The following is a 24,345-nucleotide window of genomic DNA, read 5'->3' as shown; positions in this document are numbered from 1 at the left end:
AAATAGACGTCTAAAATAGGTTGATTTTTAGATCTAAAATAGGTTGATATATAGACCTAAAATAGACACCTAAATTAGGTTGATTTATAGACCCTTAGGTTGATTTATAGACCTAAAGTAGACGTTTAAAATAGGTTCATTTATAGATCTAAAATAGGTTGATTTATAGACCAGAAATAGACGTCTAAAATAGGTTGATTTTTTAGATCTAAAATAGGTTGATATATAGACCTAAAATAGACGCCTAGATTAGGTTGATTTATAGACCCTTAGGTTGATTTATAGACCTATTGTAGACGTTTAAAATAGGTTTATTTATAGATCTAAAATAGGTTGATTTATAGACCAGAAATAGACGTCTAAAATAGGTTGATTTTTTAGATCTAAAATAGGTTGATATATAGACCTAAAATAGACGCCTAGATTAGGTTGATTTATAGACCCTTAGGTTGATTTATAGACCTAACGTAGACGTTTAAAATGGGTTTATTTATAGATCTAAAATAGGTTGATTTATAGACCAGAAATAGACGTCTAAAATAGGTTGATTTTTAGATCTAAAATAGGTTGATATATAGACCTAAAATAGACGCCTAAATTAGGTTGATTTATAGACCCTTAGGTTGATTTATAGACCTAAAGTAGACGTTTAAAATAGGTTGATTTTTAGATCTAAAATAGGTTGATATATAGACCTAAAATAGACGATTCATAGACCAGAAATAGACGTCTAAAATACCGGGTTTTTCCGTGTATAGTGCGCCCCCATGTATAGTACGCACCCCTAACAATGGCATGCTGATGCTGGAAAAAAGCTTGTACCCATGTATAATACGCACCCAATTTTTATGAATTTTTTAAAAAAAACTAATTTTTTTTTTTTTTTTTTTTTTTTTTTAAGTCCCAAAGATCGTCACACACGCAGGGAGGCAATGGGTCCCATTTTTAAAGTCTTTGGTATGGTCTTAACTAGGCTGGATGTCATTTTTTTTGTTGGCGTTGATTTCTCCGACTGCCCCTAAACGCACCACCGCGCTCCGTGCGCAGGGGAATGAGGCGGCTCTGTATGGGAGATACGTTGAAGAGGAATAAAAACAACCTTGGAAACCAAAACTTGCCCCTCGTCGTGACTCGGAGCCGCAACAAATGTTTCGGATTTGTGTAGGGTACATTGTGACAGACGGCAAACTAGCAGGTGATCGAGCGAGCGTCAGATACAAGAGCATTGCGGTCGTATGGAGCGTGTTTGAAATGAACAGCAGAGACGAAAGGAACAAGGCAAAGTGTTGTGAAATAAAATATTACCTGTAATACGCATTTTGTTATTTGCTGATTGAAACTGCTAATTAAACTGTGAATTGAAACTAATAGGTGGAGAACTGAACTCTCGCTCTTTATATAGCTGACGTGTCTTGCGCAACCGTTCTGCGCATCTGTAATGGCGGCCTCCGTATGACGTCCGGTCCGCGATGGAGATTAAAAAACAAACAATATTTGACAATAACACACCATCGAGGATTGCACCATCGCATCAAACGATGTGTCGTCAATTATGAATTTTACTAAGTGTGTTGGGCAGGATGGCTGAATGCGATGCGCGATTGACAACAAACAAGAAGAAAGGTGAGTTTTATTTCGGGGGAGATTTGTCATGTCTCGTCCCCAGTTTTGCTATGTGTCTAGGTTGCCATAGTTTCTGTTCGTGTCACCCCGCTCTTCCTGTGTCACCTCAATCGATGTAACGTGTTTTGTATTTAAGTCCTGTCTGCCCCTCGCTCACCGTTGGATCATTGCATGTGTTACTGTCATTCTGTTCCTGTCTTTGGTAATGTCACCCTGTCTTTTTGTTCCACGACTTTGTCGGTCAGTCCTGTTGTTGGTTTTGTTGTACCATGACTTTATTTAAAAAAAAAAAAAAAAAAAAAATTTAAAAAAAAAAAATTAAAAATGTTTTTCTTTGTACCCATGTATAATACGCACCCCAGATTTTAGGACAATAAATTTGTAAAATATTGCGCACTATACACGGAAAAAAACGGTAGGTTGATTTTTAGATCTAAAATAGGTTGATATATAGACCTAAAATAGACGCCTAAATTAGGTTGATTTATAGACCCTTAGGTTGATTTATAGACCTAAAGTAGACGTTTAAAATAGGTTTATTTATAGATCTAAAATAGACCAGAAATAGACGTCTAAAATAGGTTGATTTTTAGATCTAAAATAGGTTGATATATAGACCTAAATATAAATATATATATATATATAGCACCTAACCACATCAGACCTTAGCACCTAGCCTCTTAGCACCTAGCCTCTTAGCACCTAGCCTCTTAGCACCTAGCCTCTTAGCACCTAGCCTCTCGCACTTTACTTGTTTGAAAAGCAGTGGGAAGTAAGACTTATTTCATTTATTTAAAGGGAAGAAGACGTCTTTATTTAATGGGAAGAATGGATTTGCTGGGATTCCAAATTTCCAAAATGGTTGAATGAAGTAATTTCAAATGTGATTTCTGATAAATACTAGGTGTGAACACAAAAACTACTGCACAAGATGGCCAGTTTAATTGTTTGAAAAGGACTGTGCAGAAGAGAGACTTATTTCATTTATTTAATGGGAAGGAATAAGACTTATTTAGTTTGTTTAATCTATTTTTGTTCCCAGGCAAAATTGGATATGCTGCAATTGCAAATTTTAACAAAGCACAGTGCCAAATCTTGACTTGAGACCTGCTAGGACGTATTAAACGCTTAGCTAAATTGATAGAAGTTGGTCGTATGAGCGAGTGGAGTAACATGAGATCTATTCTCGTCTACACATAGCACACACAACTTTGGATATTTTGAATGAATGAGTGAGTGAATGAATCTTATTTGTTCATTTAAATGATGACTGTATAAATACTAGGTATAAACAGAAAATCTCCTGCACAAATGGCCAGTTTACTTGTTCGAAAAGGTGTGGGAACAAATAATCTATCCAATTTAAGACAAAAGTAGTTACCTCTAACAATGTGTTGCTTTAGCTATTGTTGTCTGTGACTTTCCCATGAATAAAAAGGAAGGACGGACTCACCGAAGACGTCTTCGCCAACGTGCAAGCGTTGTACTTTGTATCCTTCAAACATACAGGCAACGAACACGGTGGAACCTAAAGGAATGAAAGAAAACTTTATCATTTGCCCTCAACCAACATTCGCAGATAAAACACAATGTGACGTGCGGGGTTAGGGTTAAAGGTTGAGGGAGGGGCCCTCGTTCTAAACTACTTTTTTGAAAAGGAGTGTGAATTTATTTAATGGGAAGAAGTAAGACTTATTTAGTTTATTGAATCTATTTTTGTTCCCTGGCAAAATTGCATTTGCTGCAATTGCAAATTTCAACAAAGTATGGTGCCAAATCTTAACTTGAGATCTGATAGGATGTATTAAACGCTTAGTTAAATCGATAGAGGTTGGTAATCAGAGCGAGTGGAGTAACGGTGGTTGAATGAATAAATGAATGTTGAAAGTATTTTAAATTATGACTTTGTATAAATACTAGGTATTAACAGAACATCTACTGCACAAAATGGGCAATTTACTTGTTTGAGAAGGAATGGCAAGAAGAGAAGTATGACTTATTTAATCTGTTTGTTCCCAGGCAAAATTTGATGCGCTGCATTCCCAAATGTCACCACATGATGGTGCCAGATTTTGACTTCAGCCCTGATAGGCCATATTAAACACTTAGTTGAATTGATAGAAGTTGGTAATAAGACAGAGTGGAGTAACATGAATGTTCTGAATTAGACATAGTTTGAATATTGTTGGCAGAGTAGCCATACAGCAGCAGGTACATGCGAGGAATCCAATCACAGCAAACTCGGTGGAATAAAATAAAGAAAGACGAGGAGGCCGATCAACTCCGTTGGACACCATTCACTGCGACTACTGCGGCGTTGGCTTGTAGGGACCCAACTGTGCAGCATGCAGGAAGGCTTTTTATTAAACACGCCCACTTAACAGCTCACAACAGGTGGTTTCAATCATACAATAATCAAGATACTATCATAAGAAAATAACACTATTTAAACATATTCTGACAACACATACAATAAGAAAATGTATAATTGAGAGCATCTCTCAACACCCCCACTTGCTCTCACATTATAAACCTAAAGAAAAGAGTACCTTGACATTTTAGTCAGAAAACAAGTCCATTTTCCTCTAGTTAGACCCAAACATAAATCCAGCAAATTTTGCCAACTTAAATTTTGTTGCAAGCTTAGTCATATTAGCTGTAGGAGAAAATGTCTCCCCATAATCCACACCCATCTTCTGGCTATATCCCTTAGCAACATATCGGGCCTTGTACTTCTCAGAACCATCAACATCTGTTTTAATGGCATACACCCATCTACCCCCCACTGCTTTCTTGCCCTCTGGCAAATTGGTCAGGGTAAATGTGTTGTTTTCTTTAAGTGAATGCATTTCCTCATCCATGGCTTTAACCCACTCTTTTGCCTTATCTGAGGCTACAGCTCCTGAAAATGACACAGGTATGTTAAACATTACGCGATAACAGTAATCAATGTTACTCTGGACTTGATCAGTCTCTTCATCATCAGACACATATTTGGACACATTACAATCTGTGTATCTGTCTGGCTGCCTTCTCTCTCTGGTAGGGTAACGGCTACCATCAGGCTCACGTTTGATCTCAGCTCTTTCTTGTTGTGGTTGGTGGTGGCTGACTTCAGGTTTTTGTTCTCCGAACACAAGATTTGGACTTCTTGGTTTGGTTTTTACAAAGTCATCATCCTCATCTGTGACATTAGTCTGTGTTTGTTGTTCTACACCTGATTTTGCCACAAACTTTACCAATCTGTGCTTTTGCACTTTCTTACTGACAGGGGAATACACAATGTATGCAGGACTGGTTTTATCATACCCAATAAAAACACATTTTTCACACCTTGGATCAAGCTTTCTCTTGTCTTGTTTATAGGCATAACACTCTGAACCAAACCTCTGCATCCTAGACAAATTTGGTCTTCTTCCTGTCAACATCTGAATGGCTGTCTGCCCTGTTCTTTTGTTAAAACACCTGTTCCGGATCACAGCAGCAGTTTGGACTGCATAGGTCAGGGGTGGGCAAACTACGGCCCGCGGGCCACATCCGGCCCACGGGACCGTTTAATCCGGCCCGCCAACCCTGAACAAATTGTATTATTAAACTTTTTTTTTTTTTTTGGTCATTTTGCCTGCAATGACTGCGTTTTCCCAGTAGATGGCGAAGCGCTCGCCTGCGCATTTACTACCGGAAGCCGTGTCAGAAAGCTCGGTGTACACTCACAAGTGCGTGTACGTACTCAGTAGTACGGACTTGGCGCACTCTCGCTCTATTTGTATCAGTCCCGAATTTAGAGCGTGGGCTTTGACGACAGCATTCTTATAATTCGCGCGCTGAGCTTTCAGATGCAGTTTTGCGCTAAAGCCACCCACAAACCTTCCCCTGGGATCCTTCCATTAAAATGAGTGGCCCGAAAAAAAGAAGTGAGTGCCGAATGTTAAAAAAGAGTGGCCAATTTGGCTCGACGTACGCGACGTGACGTTCAGCCACATCAACATCAACCCGTCACAGATCAAGGTAAACGGACCAACACCTCGGATCTCGCCTAAGAATTGCCACAACAAATTTTACTCCAGACTATGACGCACTAGCAAAAAAGGGAGACCAACAACACTGTTCCCACTGAAAATGAACGGGAGGCTCTCAAGTTTATTGTAAAAAAACGCATTTTGAATATGATTTGTACACATAGCAGGGATTGAAACTAGCGACCATTCTCATTTTCAAGCAATGCAGGATGCTCAAGGACATTGATGCACCACCTATTTGCGACTAATCTTAACCTGTAAAGTTCTTAAGGCTTACTTTAAGGAGGTGTTTCCCGTTTCCTCACCTCTGTTACCAGGTGTTTGCGAGTTAAAACTCTGCTCTGATTTTCAGATACCCCTCACCGTGTTGCTGTTTTGATTACTTTATTTGGATGTATGCTTTCACCGATTCTTCAAGATGATATATTTGGTCAGAATGTTTGCCGTTTGATGTGATCTCATAAGATAAATATCTTTCATTAATCTGACCTGCAGGCACTGAAGTGATGGACATTGTTATTCATAATAACAGTGTCGTATTTTATGAGAATCACTGATAGCAGTTTTTTAGTGAATTATTATTTTTTTAATGCTGTTAATAAATGCATTTGTTTTCAAACAAATTGTTTGGAATATCCATGCTTTACTACCTACTAAAAGCCAAGATCTTTTATGCAATGACCTTTACAGGTCGCTTATATGACTTCACACAACGCCTACGTCCATCTGCTCCTGGTCCGGCCCTCCGGTCCAAATTTAGAACCCAGTTCGGCCCGCGAGTCAAAAAGTTTGCCCACCCCTGGCATAGGTCCATAGTTGTTTTGGCAAACCACTATCAATGAGCATACACCTTGCCATGTCAAAAAGTGTTCGCCAATTGCGCTCAGCAGTACCATTTTGATGAGGAGAGTACGGTGCTGATGTTTAATCACGTTTTTAGTGAGCAAAGTCTGGTAATATTTACTTGTAAATTCAGTACCATTATCAGATCGGATACATTTTACTTTGCCATATGGGGCTACATCAGCCAGAAACCTTTCTGTAGCTTGAACAGTGTCACTTTTGTTCTTTAAGAAATACACAAAAACAGTGCTGGAAAAATCATCAGTAAATGAAACTGCATATCTGTAACCCTCTTTAGATTCTGGATGGATTGGCCCTGCCAAATCTGTGTGAACTAGTTCTAGAGGGGTCTTAGCCCTCACATCAGGATCTTTGTTCCTGGTTTGGAAAAACTTTCCTTTAGTACACACTTCACAATGTTGAGGTTTGCTTATTGACCCCTTAATTTTCATGCCATCAACAACATTTTGTAATTTCTGAATGTCTTTATAGTTGCAGTGTCCCAGTATCTCATGCCACGTCTGAATATCATGACATCCTTTACACTGATCATGATCACAATCATCATCATCATGTACTGTATGCAAATAATATAGTCTATCACGTACGTGGATGGGGAATTTCGTACCGTCTTGGTAGATGAGGACGTTCTTCTCCTCCTTGAAGACCACAGTGGCTCCCCTGGCCGTAGCTGCTTTCACGGATAGGATGTCTTGTGGGTAGGATGGGATGTACAGCGCCTGCCTCAGCGTTGCGTTCAGGTGTCTACCTGTGCTGTCGATCAGGCAGACTTCTGCATCACCTCGGCGCTCCGCGACGCCCATGCACCGCGTGCCGTCCGCCAGCTCCACGCAGTGTGTCTCGGCCTGGAACCCGTCATCAAACCGCTTGAATTTTGCCAGGTCTGTGATGATGTGCGAGGTAGCCCCGCAGTCAACCATCAGGCCTCTCACGTCGACTCTTGCTGCCCCCTCGCTCACTCGGAAGAAGTACTCGTCTCGGTCCTGGTCTTCAGTCTCCCCGTGGACCCTCCGTGCGTCGTCCCGGTTGACGCGCTGCTTCCGCCTGCAGGTCGCGTCCCGGTGTGTGCTGCTCTTGCAATGACTGCACCACAGTTTACGCCGGCAGGCTCTGGCCATGTGGCCCTTCAGGCCGCACTTGAAGCACACCACCTCCGCGGCGCTCCTCTCGGCTCCTCTGTCAGTTGGTCTGTCAGGTCTCGCTCTCCTCTGCCGTACGTTCATCACGTTATCATCTGCTTCAGCCCGCATCTTCTCTGTGTCCTCGTAACTGCGCATCTTTGTTTTGAATTCAGAGAACTGCATCGTTTCATCACGTTGTGTGACATGGATTGCAAATGGTTTAAAGGACTCCGGCAGACCTTTTAACACCATTGCTACCAATAGTCCATCACTTAATGTCTCACCGGCATTTCTCAGCGCTGTGATTGCGGTCTCTGCCCGGATCACATACTCGGTCACACTTTCACTCTCAGACTTCTGTAGTGATGTCAGTTCTGTGTAGAGACTTATGATGCGTGGCTTGCCTTTGCCTTGATAGTAGTTTCTTAGGATCTGTAGGGCCCCTCGCCCGTCATCTGCAGCATCGCGCATCACCAGCGACAAACTTTTGTCATCCAAAAACTGAATGAGTTCTGCATACGCTTCCTCATTCTTTCCAGCGTCTTGCTGTAGTTCGTCTTCTTCCTCGGTTGTGGGCTCGTTTAAGATAACGTCTTTCAAATCCTGCAATCGCAGGTGGCCCAAAAACTTTGCCTCCCATAATTCGTAATTCTTTTCATCACCGTCGAACATTAACCGCGACCAGCGGCTAGAAAAACTGTTCCTCTCTGCAGCCCGTCCGCTCATGGTGCTCACAGCGTGCTATCATCACCAGTACGTCGGTGGGAACATGCGGTGTTGGATTTACCTGGGCCCATAACCTGTTGGCAGAGTAGCCATACAGCAGCAGGTACATGCGAGGAATCCAATCACAGCAAACTCGGTGGAATAAAATAAAGAAAGACGAGGAGGCCGATCAACTCCGTTGGACACCATTCACTGCGACTACTGCGGCGTTGGCTTGTAGGGACCCAACTGTGCAGCATGCAGGAAGGCTTTTTATTAAACACGCCCACTTAACAGCTCACAACAGGTGGTTTCAATCATACAATAATCAAGATACTATCATAAGAAAATAACACTATTTAAACATATTCTGACAACACATACAATAAGAAAATGTATAATTGAGAGCATCTCTCAACAAATATGCTTTTGAATATTTTTAGGTAAACAGTTTAGCTTCACTTTGAGCATCATTTGAGCAGTCTGATAATCAACCAAATCTTTGAATTGAAGAATTTGGGATTTAAGAAATAGCTTGTTATCATGTTCAAGGTAATCAGATTTGTTTACAATTCTAATGGCCTTCTTTTCAAAACTATTCTGGATTACTACTTTGGATCTTTCTTGAATGGATGAATGAATGTTGAAAGTAATTTAAATTATGACTGTGTAAATACTAGGTATTAAAAGAACATCAACTGCGCAAAATGGGCAATTTACTTGTTTGAGAAAGACTGGCAAGAAGAGAAGATTTATTTAATCTGTTTGTTCCCAGGCAAAATTGGATGTGCTGCGATTCCATATTTCACCACATGATGGTGCCAATTTTTGACTTCAGCCCTGATAGGCCATATTAAACACTTAGTTGAATTGATAGAAGTTTTTTGAATATTTTTTGGGTAAACAGTTTAGCTTCGCTTTGAGCATCATTTGAGCAGTCTGATAATCGACCAAATCTTTGAATTGAAGAATTTGGGATTTAAGAAATAGCTTGTTATTATGTTCAGGGTAACCAGATTTGTATATAATTATAATGGCCTTCTTTTGAAAACTATTCTGAATTACAATTTTGGATCTTTTCTTGTATTACTTTGCAACAATATACTCGGTGACAGATTACACAGTATAATCACATGTGTTAATTTGAGAGTGCCCACACTCAATTTACTTATGGTTATGTGTTACATTAATTACTGTTAGACATGAAATAGTGTTGAACATAAATGGAGGAAGAAAGGGGTACTCACGGTTGTGATCAATGAAGCAAGCCTCCAATTGATTTGTATAGTCATTCTTCTTACATTCTTCTTCTTCTTACAGTGGAAAACATACAGCAAACAAACAACATTGAACCTAATGGAATGAAATTAAACGTTAACATTTAGCCTCAACCAACATACGCAGATACAACGCAACTACGTTTCAGATAGGGTTAGCTACTCAGCTACACATTGCTATTACACTGGACGCTAGCTACATCGACAACTTTAGTCAAACTACACAAAAGTAAATCTCTTTAAACACTACGGCCATCTGCTCCTGGTTCGGCCCTCCGATCCAAATTTAGAACCCGGTTCGGCCGGCGAGTCAAAAAGTTTGCCCACCCTGCTCTAGACGGTCCAGTTGCAAGCAGAAATTAAAGATATTTCTGTTGATAATGGCCGAGTTCGTATTCGCGCCCACGAATTATAATCTCGGCGGGAGTAGCGCCAATTGAAGTCACATCGGCGTCACATGACTGCAACGTAATATTATCTAAAACGGTAAATTAGAGTTAAATAAAGTTCACTTTTTTATTCAACGCGATCATTTACAACCGTTGACCAGGGAGAATCGTCGAAATTCGGCCTCTGTGGTAGGCCGCAGACGCAGAGTTCGACGTAGCCGGCGCACTCACTCGCTTTTCAGGGCAACAAAAGTACTTCTTTGTAAAAACAATGAGTTGTATTTACCGTGTACGCTCTAGAGTCGGTCCAGTTGCAAGCAGGAAATAAAAATATTTCTCTTGTTAGTCGTCGCTGTGTCGCGTTTCTCGGCATTGCCGCCTTCCTACGTCCAGTTGAGAGCCGCGTCCTCGGATTTGAATTTTGGCGGAAGCTCCACCCACCGACGTCACGTCCGCGTCACATGACTGCGGCGTAATATTATCTAAAACGGTAAATTAGAGTTAAATAAAGTTCTCTTTTTTAATCAACGCGATCATTTACAACCGTTGACCAGGGAGAATCGTCGAAATTCGGCGTCTGTGGCTGACAGCAGACGCCGAGTTTGACGTCACGTGACTGTGACGCGGCAGACGTCATATAGCAACCGCTGTTTTCTTTGCTAGGTTTACATTCGTAATACGTTGACATAATGGCGCACTGGTTAGCACGCCCACCTCGTAACCGTGATGTTGCGGGTTCGACTCCCGTCTCAGTACTTTTTTTTTTCTCCCTTGTCTGTATGTGTATACCTTAATACTATTTTTATTGTCATCCTATTAAGGATATCTGATCTCCAGGTTTATTCAGACCAGAAAAGTCTTTGAGTCCACTTGTTTGGTCCGGACCAAAAGCGGAGTTTATTGTTTTCGTTTGGTGCGGTTCCTTTTCAGACTGTACATTTTGCAAGTGAAGTATACACTTCCACGCTTGCAAAATGCAAATAATGTGGCTGAAACTAATGTTGACATTAATGTTGGCTGAACTAGGGTTGAGAAACGCAGGTCAAGTATACTGTGCAGTACATGCTGATGGATGTTTAACATGTTCCGTTTGGTGATGACGTCACAATGAGAAGGGGGCTTAACCTTTGAACTTTTCTAAAAATATATAAATAAATGCTTCATACATTCCCACACACTGATAATCAGCCACTTTGTTTATTTGCAGAATTGACTGAAGGTCCAAACACATCTGGCAATCTACGGCATGTGAGTCTTGTCTATTGTCACATTGCTGCACTGAGAATGGTCACTTTTCCAAATGTGTCCCTGAACACTGCCACTGTGCTCCAGAAACTCAACTTTGACCGTCAGCGGAGAGCACTTGTCCACTTTGCATTTGATGACCAGTGACTCACTCGACTTGCGAAGAGTACAGCTGCTCAGGTCAGTCATCTCATCTTTGGGCAAACGACACAGAAGCTCATCCCTGCCGATGGATGCCACCGGTCGCCTCCGCAGCAAGTCGGGAGTCTCGCACAGCATTCTGTCCAGCATCTCAAAGTCCTGGTTGCTACTCAGCACTAAATCATGCAGATACCACATGTGGCAGTCACATTTCCAAGGGTTCCCATGTAGTCGCAACATGTGCGGGAGCGTAAAGTGGTCCAGGAGGCCCAGGGGGAGATTTTGCAGTTGGTTGTCCGACAGGTAGAGTTGCTGAATGAACTCCTGGTCCTGAAACAATTTGGAATCCAAGCTAATCAGCTGGTTTTTATGAAGGTGGATCATTTTGATGCTTTTGAGCTCAGCAAAGATCCTCTCTGGTAATGACGTGAGACGGTTTTCGGAGAGATCCACATTCTCCAGTGAGGTGACATTGGTAAAAATGTCTTTGGGGAGGCTTGAAAGCTGATTGGATGACAAGAGAAGGTCAGTCAGGGATAGCAACGTGCTGAAAGAGGAGACTTCTGTCAGCCTGTTTCCTCTCAGGTCCAAAAGTGTCAGATTTAAAACCTCACCTCCAAATAATACTCTGTCGTTGAAAGTTGTGAGGCGGTTTCCACGGAGGTTGAGCACCTTCAGTTTGGTCAACTCGGAAAAAGTGTCATCAGCGAGTTCTGCTATTCGGTTCCCATCCAAGTGAAGCTCCATCAGCTGGCCAACGTGAAGGAAAGTGTCTGATGAAATATTGCTCACGTGGTTATTGCTCATTTTAAGAATCTCCAGCCGTGTCAAACCGGAAAAAGTCTCTCTTTCCACCTTCTGGATTTTGTTAAGAGATAAATCCAACACGTGCAGATTTGGAAGCTTCACAAACAACAAGGTGGGTAAATTTGATATGACGTTGGCCTTCAGCTGCAGGGTCTCTAAGTTTTCAAGAGCATGAAACATACCAGGAAGAACAGTCTGGAATCTGTTATAGTTGAGTTGCAACTTGGTCAGGTTTCCCTGCTTGGAGAAAGTCCCCAGAAACAAATGCTGCAGCCAGGGGTTACCGCTGATCTCCAGTTCCTGAAGCTCAGGCAGTTTCTGAAAAGCCTGAGAGTGAATACTTTGCAGCGGATTGTTGAAGAAGATAAGCTTGTTGAGTTGGGGACTCTCATCAAAGGAGGTGGGGAACAAGTACTGCACGGCTGATGTCATGATGATGACTTCCTTGGCCTCCACGGATATGTTCCCGGGCACAGATGTCATGTGTTCATCGGCACACAAGACTTGGGCTGGTGTGAAACATTGGCATCGGTGTGGACAGTTGAACTGGGACAAGATGGTTGCTTTGGAACACAGAAGCAATAGCAGGAACAAAGTTGGCCGCAGTCCTCTGTCCATTTTCCCCCTATAGCGAGCGACGTATAGAAACAAGGCTCTTATACAAGTGGCAACGGTAATTGCAGAAATGTAGCCATTTGTGGAAAGTAATACTCTGGTAAGTAGAAGCCATTCAAATTATTTGTTGAAGTCAACTTCAGTGTCAATGAAGTCCAGTGATATGGGAAGGAAATCCCCAAATAAAAGTTTGTTGTTTTTAATCCAGGACAGTACAGTTGTCGAATACATTTGAGTTATATTTAACAACATTATAGATACTACAGTTGTACAATACAATTGCAATTAATCATAAACTAGCCTATTTTGACAGAGCAAGGTGTAGAAAATACAGTATATAGTAGTAATGGTATAGTCGTGTGTTTTTTTTCCAAGTAAAGCACAGATATCTGTCTATTTAGTGTACTAAGAAAGCATTTGTGTTACTTCCCACTGCTGGGTTTGTAACATTTGATGGCGCTATTCAACTCACCTCTACTGCTGGAATCTCGGAGCATAGGAATGAAATCCCCCACTGGATTCAGCAGCCAGCTGACTGAAAGGCAAATAGTACAACAAGCCGGAATTAGGCAAGAGCAAACCTTTGGTCGGTGGCCAGGCTGTCTGTCAGTTTCTTTTGCTCTCAACAACAAATCACTTTGTCACCTCAATAAATCCAACAAATGAATGAAGCAAAAGTAATCCAACAAGTCTAGTTATTGTTTGCAGCCATATAAGTAGTTGAATGTAACAACGCTCATTATTATACATTAGCCATTTTATGTTGTGTAAACAAACAATGTGTTTGGCTTTTCAAACTTTTCCCCGCTGAGAGGGGTACCAAAAGAGCAACAACGTTGTTTCAACTCACCTTTTTGTGTTTATTTTCCATCCACATTTGCAGTTTGCAGTAGCAAGCAGCAGTAGCAAGCAGCAGTAGCAGTTTGCAGTAGCAGGTTATAAACCTGTAGACCAGGGGTGTCCAAACTACCGCGGTCCAGTTTTTATTGGCCCGCAGCAAATTCTGAAAACATAATTGAATATGGCCCGCACAAGAAGCTTGAGCTCAACTCTGTTGCACTTCTCAGTTTCAACACTAGATGGAGCCCGCCACACGCAGCGTTTGCCAGGTCTGGCAGGCCAAGGCTTCACTTAAATTATTCCAACACCAATAAAAAATAAAAGAACTACATCGCCCAGCGTGCAATGCGAGTACCCAGAATTCACTGCAACCAAAAAATGCTAAATAGTGCTAGGTTTTCAATGTTTCAAAGATAAACGAACTACTGGACTTTAAATTCTGCTTCAACCAAACGATAAGCATGACAAGCTACGAAACATCATTGGTAAAGATTATTAATAAAGACACCTTCTTAATAGGTGGCGGGCCGAAACTCGCTAGAGGCTTTCGTTCGTGAAATGATTGATCTGGTTGTAGGGAGGATGTGATATTTTAGTATGACCTACATAGATAACACATTTCTGTTTGTTGGGAGCTGTTGTTTTGGACATCGTTTTATGAAAATCAATGTTTGATTGCGAAACGCAAAGGTCCTTGCAAAGGGCCTTGCTGCAGAACCAATCAAAACTCGTAACAGCGTCACGTGACTTGCTGCCTCCCAATGGCGTTCCTCCAATTCAGTAACTAGGAATTAAATATTGCCTCCGCTCTATAGAGGCCTTGCAGTCACGTAATTTTATCACGTGATTTTGTGTTATGCCGCCATCTTGCCGGTCAACCGGTCCGCTCGTTCCTACGTGTTCGTACAGATTCAGTTTGATTTCTGCACTACATTTTCACCGATTTCATCCGAATTATGGCTGATTTGCTATCCAATGAAGTTGGGCATTTGAATGAAGAATCCAAGAAACGTTACCGAGAGAAGTTGAACCTTGTTGGCACAACGGATCCGTTTTGTGTTTCACCTAATTGCCGTAGTCTCTGCTAACCACCACCAGTTGTATTAGCACAGTGAGCGCAACACAAATAATAAAACAAACATTTATTATTATTATATTATTTCATTATTATTATAACAATATTCATCATTGTAGTTTTACATTGCAGTGATAGAAAATGATACCACATTATTGAATTAGTCATTAAGATGGTCCAGACATTCTGAAGAAAACCAGTGTTTTAGCAAAGGATGGTTTCGATCCATTGACCTCTGGGTTATGCCTATGCAAGGTTTCAGGTTCCAATCCCGGATGAACCCTCATTTTTCCCCCCAACAACTGTCTGCCGTTTCTGCCGCAATACAGCAGGGGTGGGCAATTCCAGTCGTCGAGGGCCGGTGTCCTGCATGTTTTATAGGTCTCCCGGCTGCAACACACCTGATTCAAATAATCAGGACTGTTATCCCACTTCTGCAGACCTTGCTAATTATCTGACCATTTGAATCAGGTGTGTTGCAACAGGGTGACATAGAAAACATGCAGTCCTCGAGGACCGGAATTGCCCACCCCTGCAATACAGCCTCTTCGGTTTTGTGCTATACTTAACTTTAGCCTGATAGATTGAACATTGATAGCAAGCTAATTGTACTGCTTATCATAGAATTACTCTCATGTAAACCTGGTATCTGGTCATCTACAGGGATGCACTAGTAATACTGTTCTGACTAAACAGTTGTCACGCATCATTTGTAACACGCATCTATCACTTTAGCAAGTAAAAAGAGGGTGGGGTCTCAAAAAAAAAAAAAGATTTGCGTTGGCCGGGAATCGAACCCGGGTCAACTGCTTGGAAGGCAGCTATGCTCACCACTATACCACCAACGCTGTTCGCGGAATAATAGTTATCTTAATTTACATCCTATTCCTCACAGATCAGCTCATCCAAGAGTTGCATTAAAAAAACACGCCAGAACAATGAGGTCCGTCTTTCGTTCGTTTTACCACTACTTAAACAACAAACCCTTTTTTTTCCACTCACGTCCCTGCTCGTAGGAAGGCCTGCTACGCCCTCTGGTGGTCAACACGGCGCCGGAAGACGGCACTTCCATCGATCATCCATCCATTTTCTATACTGCTTGTCCCCACGGTAAAACCTGCAAATGAGATTATATTTATTCTAGCCTTATCATTCCAAATTCATTTGAATCGTAACACTGCACTGCATTGTCCTATACTTTGCACAGGTCATATCATGAATAATATACGTTTTGAATGCATGGCTATTGGGAGGGACAACTTGATGGTCCCCTCCAAACATGACAAAGGGACAAAGAACCGCCAAGGAGAATAAAAATGCTGATGTCACAGTTTTACTTGATCACTGTTATCAGCCTAAAATATGTTGCCTATTTTGACCATTTTTGCCATTGCCTCCTAAACTGTAGTGAAAATGTCAAATAAGCTTGAATAAATCATGTTGTGTGCTTTCAGACTAACTGTGACCCAGTTGTAGAAAGAATTGGGCTGTAGCGGCTTTCATGCTGCTCAACTGATGACTTATGCAGTGCATGGCCTCCTCTGCACAAGCCAGTGGATCAGACACAGCAACTGCACGGGTTATTGGAAGGAGCCTTGACAGGTGTGGCCTGGTCCAAAGACTAATGTCTTATTTTTAGTGTGTCTGGCTTAAAGGGTCACTCTTCTCTGATGTTACGAGAACGGACGCAGACAATCGAGAGGGATGACGACTTGATCGAGCGAGCAAATAATTATTCAGCAATCGTACATCTGACTCTTCTGTGAAATGAAATAGACCGTGGTCTATAACACTCGTTGTGGTCCAATCAACAAATAGAATTGGCGTACGTCACTGTGACGTGTCCAGCGTGTGCTCTTTCAACTATGTTAACCTTTGACTGACACAACAATTTGACAGGAGCAAAGGTCGCAAGCAAAGGTCAGATGGCAAGTTCAGGAGTAGTTTAAAGAGAAGACTAAATCCAGATGCTGTTCTTAGCTGCACGCGGAGGAAAACCCCCCGGAGAATTTCTCTACTCTTTCTGAGCAGCTCAGTGGCCGAGTGGTAGAGTGTCTGAGACTGGAAGGTTGTGGGTTCAAACCCCGCCCGGCCGGGTCATACCAAAGACTATACAAATGGGACCCATTGCCTCCCTTCTTGGCACTCAGCATTAAGGGTTGGAATTGGGGGGTTAGATCACCAACTGATTCCCGAGCGCGGCACCCACCGCTGCTGCTCACTGCTCCCCTCTCCCCCAGGGGATGGATTCAAAGCACACGGGGATGGGTTCAATGCAGAGGACAAATATCACCACACCCAGATGTGTGTGTGACCATCATTGAGACTTTAACTTCCTTTGTTAACAGATTGACAATAAAGCAGACTTTGACTTTAAGAGCATCACAAAAGCTTGCTCGGGTTCTAGCCCACCAAAGGTGCAGAACATAGGCAAACAAACAAACGCCATCTGATCACCAGCCAGCAGAACGCTCAAATCATTCAATCTGAATTTACAAAGCAAATGAGTCATCTCGTGCTGCCTTTTTCCAAATCGACGCACAAACGTTAACCCACAGATGAAGGAGCTATATTTTGAGGAGTTCTCCACTCCATCCTGCCTGAACGCCATTGTCTTTTCTTAGTGTTAAAAGGAAGCAGCAGCAGCAGCAGCAGCAGCAGCAGCAGCAGCAGCAGCGTCTGTGTTGGACCAGCAGCGGGGAAACAAGTGAGATAGTGTCCGTACACAGAAATCCACGGCAAGACAGGAAGAAACAGATGGTCTTCAACAAACATAGCACAGACACTGAAATTTCATCTGTCTTTCCTGCTAGTTTGTGTGTGTACCCTTGGCTCAGTGCTTACTGCTTGGACGTATTCAAAAGTTTACACGTTATGGGTACTGGCTTCTCTGTTTTGGCTCCAGTGGAGCATGGACTGTTCCACCTCCTGACTGACTTTAAGGCCTCTCAGCTCATGATTTGAGGGCTCGTCGAAAGCAGCTCACATTAGGCAGGTCTATCTGCAGCAAGTTGCAAGCCTATGATGCGTATGATAAAGGCGTTTGAAACTTTTCACCCTTCAAAGAACGACTTGCCTGTTGGTGATGGTCAGCGTTTCAGTAACGACTGAGCGGGTAAGGAAATATTCAAAAACACATAACGTAATGCCAGACGACATTGCTCCACTGTCTGCATTACCTAATCCCATCAAGCACCGCGGGGGGCGGGGACAGGGCTTGTTGTCGGAGCAACCCCCATGTCAGGAGATAGACCCCGCCCGGTGAATGCGCTCCAGCCAATCGGAACGCTTAGAAATGACATCATTGTTATTTTCAGGGGAGCTGCAGCTCAGAGGTGGATAAAGTTCGTCTCCACGTTGGAAGTGATCGAAAGTACTATCCCGAATCCGGCACTGGCTTTTCTGTTTAAGGAAGAGGATCGTTCGAAAGAGGATTGTTTTGTCGGACGTTTTGTGGTTGGTGGCGGAGAAACGACGCTTTTTTTTTTTTTTTTTTTTTAAACCGATGTTCGTGCGCTTGGCGAGAGAAAAGTTTTGTCGGGACACAAAGTTGTCAAGGGATTTGAACTTCAACAAAAGGCCGAGAGAAAGCAAGTCGTACGTCATCGGTGGACTGTTTTCAAGGTGGGACGCCCTCTTGTAAAGTGATCCAAAACACTTCATGTCCGGAAAAATGGAAACGACATTCTACGACGACGCCGTGAACGCGTCCAACTCTCATCTCGACGGCGCGAGGGTACAGTACGGCTTCAACACAAAAGCCCTCAAACAATCCATGACTCTGAATCTAAACGAGCCCCGAAACTTCAAACCCCAGCTGGGCTCCAAGGCCCTGGACATCCTCACGTCGCCCGATGTGGGTCTGCTGAAGCTGGCCTCCCCGGAGCTGGAGCGGCTAATCATCCAGTCGTGCACGGGGCTGACGACCCCCACCCCGACCCAATTCGTCTGTCCCAAGAATATCACCGACGAGCAGGAGGGCTTCGCAGAGGGCTTCGCAAGGGCGCTGGCTGAGCTCCACTACCACCAGATGAGCGCCGCCCACCACCCCGAGGCGCCACCGCCGCAGACCACCAGCATGGCATCCGGCTCGGCCGCGTCCGACACCAGCGATAACGCTTACAGTTGCACGGTGCGCGCCCCGGACCCTCCGCAATACACCAACTTGGCCAATTTCAACCGAGCCGTGCTGGGCTCCAATGAGAGACTCCCACCCGCCGCCTGCTACTCGGCGCCCACACCGGCTCCCCACGTGGTGGACCACCAAGCTCCGCACGCGAGGCTGCGTGCCCTGAAAGAGGAGCCGCAGACAGTGCCCGAGATGCCCGGCGAGACGCCACCGCTCTCCCCCATCGACATGGAGAGCCAGGAGCGCATCAAGGCGGAGAGGAAGCGCATGAGAAACCGGGTAGCCGCGTCCAAGTGCCGCAAACGGAAGCTGGAGAGGATATCTCGACTGGAGGACAGGGTGAAAAATCTCAAGAGCCAGCACACTGAGTTGGTGTCGTCTGCCAACATCCTGCGGGACGAGCTGGCTCTTCTCAAGCAAAAGGTCATGGACCACGTCAATAGTGGCTGTCAGCTCATCTTGACGCAGCAGCTCCAGGCTTTCTAGACTCCCGGCGGTGGTCGTGGGCGGCTGCTGCTGCGGCTGCTGCTGCTGCTTCTGCCGCCGCGTGTCGGGACATGTCCCGAGGGACCAAATTACTCCATGTGGACGCAAGTCCAAATGATCATCAGCTCAGGCACTTTCTCCTTCCAGCTTTTCTGCAGACACGCTATGATGAATAATGATGAATGATGCGGAAGCTGGGCCAGCCACGCGCGGACAAAGTAGGACATCATACCTGTTACAAAGGTCACTTAAGAGGGCTTTGTCAGTGTTTCGAGAACTCCGACCGGCACCGACGTTACGTGGGAGCCTTTACCCAGGCGATATGATGTCAAGCAAGCTGCAATAAATAACACGTTAGATGCACTTGTACCACAGCAACACTAACACGGTCTAACCTTTTATGCACTCAGGTGTGAATCGTTTACTGACTTTACCTGCCTTACTTACTCGTAATCCTCACATTGATGCAACTTTTGGGATACCGGTCAGGTGTAACTCATGTTAGACGTCGAATATTTGTACGCCGATTTGGAGCACTTCACCATTGTACAGAAGACAAAATAAAACGTTGGACTCAACAATGCTTTCAGCCTTCTTAATAAGAAACGTTTCCTCGGACCGAGTGGGCCAAAACCGCACAGATTTACTTGTATGTTATGTGGACATGGATATGCAAATTTGTGGGCAGAAAGTGAGTCACTTGTAGTGCAGCGCGGTGGCTTGGAAGTGAGGCCACAAAGTCGCAAGCTAATTGGACGTCCGCCTACCGGAAGTGAGCGGCGACCTGCCATGTTTGGTAAGAAGCCGTTCGTCGGCATGGTGGGCGGGAAGTCTTATGAGTCACTACAAAAGGGATAGGAAAACAAACTCACTTTTCCTACATTTTAACTAAGAACAAGTATTGAAGCACAAAACCAGATAAACGTACCTTGCGCATACATATTGAAAACGAAGTTTAGTACAAAAGAAAAGTATATCAAGCAAATTAACATGCACTGTCGCTGCACAACTTCAAAGTCAGAAAACTAGAATCTTACGCTTGAGAAGAGACCAGACAGCGAAAGCAGCAGCTGCAGCGTCGTCTGGGTCTTTCCAACTGTGCTTTGAGTTCTTTTACCTCTGCATGTGACCTCACTTCACAACCTTTTACGTAAAAGTCCTCAAAAGTGATATACTACGTATACTTGATTTTGTTCAAGGAAACACTAAATGCTTTTTCTCTTCTTCAATTTTTTCATCAAGTGCACTTGAATTCTGCCGTGTTTATTACCTTTTATTATCTCGTCGGGGGGGAAGAGACCTAGAGAGAGACAGGGAGAGAGAGACAGGGAGAGAGACAGGGAGAGAGAAAAAAAAAAAAAAGGTGGGGAACCTCGCCACCTTTTAAGAGGGATTTCCACCAAGGCCAATAATAAATTTTGGTCATTTATGATGCGAGCAAACGGCAAAACATTTACTGGTTATATTTTGGGTTCTCCCAAGATTACAGTTGAATCACAGGTGGCATCAAATGTCATCGCTGGCCCACACGTCTTAAGCTTCCCCAACCCTGAAAAGGAAACACTGCCCAACCTCAGAGGAAGGCGCTAAAGTCTAAAAGGAAACACTTTCATCTTTGCAACTCCAGGTGGCAACTGGGAGAGCAGAGCAAAAATCTGCCAGCACCAGGCTGACACGTGGTTAGGGTGGCGTGGTGTGGCACGGACGCTGTCCAGTTACTTTTGTTCCACCGTGCTTCATCCTGCCTCGTTCGTCATTTGGACACGCCGCTTCCTTCCAGTTTAGCGTCATCCGTCTCAGCTGACCAGCACGACGCCGTCTTTGGCGGCAAGTCGCTGCCTGTGCACGAGGTCCTGCTCCAGTTCTTCGTGGCTGGGGTGCCAGAGCCGCGATAGGATGCGCTCCATGTTCAGAGCGTACATGGTGTGGGAGGACATGACCCTGCGGTGAACCTGGAGCAGACAAATATTAGCAAAGAAAAGTCATCCGTGGGCTTCTGCCTCTTCCAAAGCATTTGCAAGATTAGCTTCTCCAAAATCATGTTCCTACACTGCCAATATTAGTAAACCACTTCAACAATGTCACGTGTGCTTCCCGAGAAGTTACGGTGGGTGCTGGTGCAGAGTCTGACCCGCAAGGCCTCCAGGAGGTCAAACAAGGTGACGGGTGGAAGCGCCGTTTGGAGAGCAGCGGCGGAGCAGGCTAACAAGTGAACGGCTTGCTGCTCAGCCTGATCCGGCGAGATCTGCGGCGGCGGGCCGGTGGGGAGCGAAGCGCTCGGAAGAGGGCTGAAGGTGAGACGCAACAGGGGTCTCCAATTTCAGCGTCGGACAAACCGCGACGCGGGGTGGGGGGTGCAGGGCGTCGTCGCTCCTACCGTTCGGTGACGCCGCGATAGGCCGCCAGGCTGTTCTTCAGATAAGGCTGCGGTGCGACATCGCTGCCGAAGGCGTAAGGGAACTGGCCGTCCCGCAAGCGATACGCTTTCCTTCGGGAAATGACGGCGGTCAAAACGTCTTTCAAATGGTGCTGCAATCAAGCGGAGACACATATCAGGCCAATGGAGCTGAAAGGATTTCAATTCGCACGCAGACACACTCGCCGTTGAATTGAGTCTTTTCGACTCACCTCCACGGCGCAGGTCATCGCGCTGACCGCATCCTCTGTGATGTTATCCAGGCCCAGCTCAAAAGCGGTCACCATCATGCGGGCCTCCAGTTGACCCCGTGTGGGCAACAGTAAAGTGTGGGCGCTCAGCCGGAGTTCCTCGTCCTCGCCGAGCGCCTCCCGCGGGCAGAACGGCTGTGCCGCGCTCAGAGGGTTCTGAGGCTGGAAACGATGCTGAGAGACCAAACAGGACGTCCGCATACAGGTGAAACAAGGAACCCGACGCTATTGTTCTGAAATGTCGCCGACGCACACGTTCGTAACATTTGTTGGGGGTGTAACCTAATGTGACACGCACGTCAAATTTCTGTCTCGAGGAACATTTCTTCTTTCCTTTAGGTTTGCCCGGCCTTGAAGCAGAGCCACCTTGCCACTGCAATTGCCCGGCGCACTCTAGAGGAAAGATCAAATACACACATATAAGTACATTACAGCCCATTTACATTTTTGGCAAATATTATTGCATGAATACTGGTTGGTGTAAACTGTGCGCTATACATAAGCGGATCACAGCTGCAAAGTAACATGCTGCAGATAAATAAATGAACTAACCAGGAGTGGAGACAATGATCTGGCAGCGTGTCAGAATTGCCAGGAGGAAGTCATTGTGAACATGGACTGCAGAGACAGAGACAGAGAAAGAGAGAGAGAGAAAGAGAGGGAGAGAATGAAAATGGAAACAATTATTTTGGACAACATAAAGCAACGTTATTAAAAATGTACAAACCATTTTCCTGTGCCAACAGGCGTCGTGCTTCAATATCAAACTCTTCCTTGCTTATCTTCTGCTTGAACCACAATTTGAGGTTTGCCCAGTATCTGTACAGACAGAAAAGAATTAACACGCATAACTTAACCTGCCACGACACGATCAGACACATTAGTGCCAGAATAATGGTGTGCATATTGAGCACTTTTGGATTTTCCTGTATAGTGCAGTATAGGATGTGTCGCGACAATACAGTAGCCACACGATGACGCCACACAGGATGAATAAAACATAACAGAAGCGACGCCACCGACGTCGTAGTGAAAGCTAGCAGCACGCACTAACGTACACGCACACACACAGCTAAGGGGCTAAATGTATTCGAATCTCTCAAACAGCGCAAGTAAACCGTCCCCTCACCACACGGAAAGGATCTACTCACTGTTTTACATTATCGCCAATTGCATCTGTTAAATTCTTTTTCGCGAGTTCAAGCTCGCTAGCATGAGATGCCATAGCGTCCACCCGCGCGGAATACTACGTCATCATCCAGCGACCTTTTTTGATTATCCAAAACTTTATTGCAAAAATGTTTTCCATCATAAACAGCGATTTATTTACGACAAGGGGCGATTTGTATACTTTTTTCCAAAGATGTTCAAGATACGAATTGCCATTCATGTCGTTAAACAGTGTATGATGAAACAAATCAAAGTTTGGAGATAAAATGCATATATTGAGTCCCTTATTGATTGATTGATTGGTTGATTGATAATTACGTAGTCCATTCAGAAATTAACTAATAATCGTAATCGTTTTTCTGCACTATTATTTCAATAATGACATTTTGATCTGATTCACTTTTCAGTTGAGGACCTCACAGGTAACCTCTTATACTTTCTGTAAACGTATTTTACAAATTGATCTACAAGGACGCCTCAAACACATCTACGTGCCTGTCGCAAGAGAGAAAAAATAATCTTATATCATATTGATTGGAAACAAATGGGCACGCGTGTTTGAGCTTCCCTTATAGATACTTTTTCTGGTGCTATCACTAATATAGTTTTTGTATTTGGTTGTTAGTTGATGAAATCCCTCTAAGTGGTATCTCACCCACACAAGCAAACATACAAATCTACTTGTTCCCCACTAAAAAGAAAAAGAAAAAAAAAAGACCCAGCTGTGTCTTCACCACTAGATGCCAGCAAATCGCCGTCTACAAATGCTTGCTATGACTAAAGTACGGCGAGAAAGCGCTCCGGGAGAAGGAACACAGAACCTCACAGTGGCTTGACGTTCGTTATTACACTTCCGGCTGAGTTAAATTACTTGAATTATGTTGGCGTTGTCATTTTGGTAGCCTTTTGTGCTCCAAAGAACTTTTTTCATTTCTTTGTGAATGAATGTCTAGCAAATACTATTGATTTCTGTGAATTTATGACCCAATATTGGGATGTTCTGGTAAATTCCTGTTCCAAAGCACAAGCCGTGTACCACTAAAGACGAAATAATAATGACTTGATATCAATGCTTTTCTTCACATTTCCCAACAGTGTACGCGCATTTAAAAGCTGTCGTTATAATTGCCCCGGGAGCTAACGTGACAGAACTCCTCCAACAAGTAATGCAA

General features: G+C 43.9%; 3 protein-coding genes and 1 non-coding gene across 8 annotated transcripts; 1 reads left to right on the top strand and 3 right to left on the bottom strand.

The window, feature by feature from the left end:
• Nucleotides 1-11,179: 11,179 nt before the first annotated feature.
• zgc:153913 (carboxypeptidase N subunit 2) lies at nucleotides 11,180-18,051 on the bottom strand. Of its 5 annotated transcripts, none has more exons than XM_061295232.1 (4): nucleotides 15,724-15,841; nucleotides 13,657-13,809; nucleotides 13,279-13,341; nucleotides 11,180-12,816 (listed from the first exon to the last, which is right to left on the bottom strand). In XM_061295232.1, the coding sequence occupies exon 4, from the start codon at nucleotides 12,807-12,809 to the stop codon at nucleotides 11,238-11,240; it is 1,572 nt and encodes a 523-aa protein (XP_061151216.1). In that variant the 5' UTR covers nucleotides 12,810-12,816; nucleotides 13,279-13,341; nucleotides 13,657-13,809; nucleotides 15,724-15,841; the 3' UTR covers nucleotides 11,180-11,237. The 5 variants fall into 5 exon arrangements, with proteins under 5 accessions (XP_061151216.1, XP_061151219.1, XP_061151217.1 ...); XM_061295235.1 differs by having other exon boundaries at nucleotides 11,180-12,157; nucleotides 12,374-12,816; nucleotides 13,657-15,835; XM_061295233.1 differs by lacking the exons at nucleotides 13,657-13,809; nucleotides 15,724-15,841 and adding an exon at nucleotides 17,794-18,051 and having other exon boundaries at nucleotides 13,279-13,337.
• trnag-ucc (transfer RNA glycine (anticodon UCC)) lies at nucleotides 15,498-15,569 on the bottom strand. Its single transcript has one exon. It is a non-coding gene; the product is annotated as a tRNA-Gly (tRNA).
• Nucleotides 18,013-19,919, top strand: LOC133165512 (transcription factor Jun-like). The gene has a single exon (XM_061295237.1). The coding sequence runs from the start codon at nucleotides 18,383-18,385 to the stop codon at nucleotides 19,334-19,336; it is 954 nt and encodes a 317-aa protein (XP_061151221.1). The 5' UTR covers nucleotides 18,013-18,382; the 3' UTR covers nucleotides 19,337-19,919.
• Nucleotides 19,920-20,748: 829 nt separating this feature from the next.
• On the bottom strand, nucleotides 20,749-23,277 carry tada1 (transcriptional adaptor 1). Its single transcript, XM_061295236.1, has 8 exons — nucleotides 23,155-23,277; nucleotides 22,731-22,822; nucleotides 22,556-22,621; nucleotides 22,302-22,396; nucleotides 21,965-22,177; nucleotides 21,714-21,865; nucleotides 21,468-21,624; nucleotides 20,749-21,288 (listed from the first exon to the last, which is right to left on the bottom strand). The coding sequence occupies exons 1-8, from the start codon at nucleotides 23,226-23,228 to the stop codon at nucleotides 21,133-21,135; spliced, it is 1,005 nt and encodes a 334-aa protein (XP_061151220.1). The 5' UTR covers nucleotides 23,229-23,277; the 3' UTR covers nucleotides 20,749-21,132.
• Between the last annotated feature and the right edge of the window lie 1,068 nt (nucleotides 23,278-24,345).

The sequence above is a fragment of the Syngnathus typhle genome, linkage group LG13, assembly GCF_033458585.1.
Source record: "Syngnathus typhle isolate RoL2023-S1 ecotype Sweden linkage group LG13, RoL_Styp_1.0, whole genome shotgun sequence".
Lineage (NCBI taxonomy): Eukaryota > Metazoa > Chordata > Actinopteri > Syngnathiformes > Syngnathidae > Syngnathus > Syngnathus typhle.
This window is presented reverse-complemented; position numbering and strand designations above follow the sequence as displayed.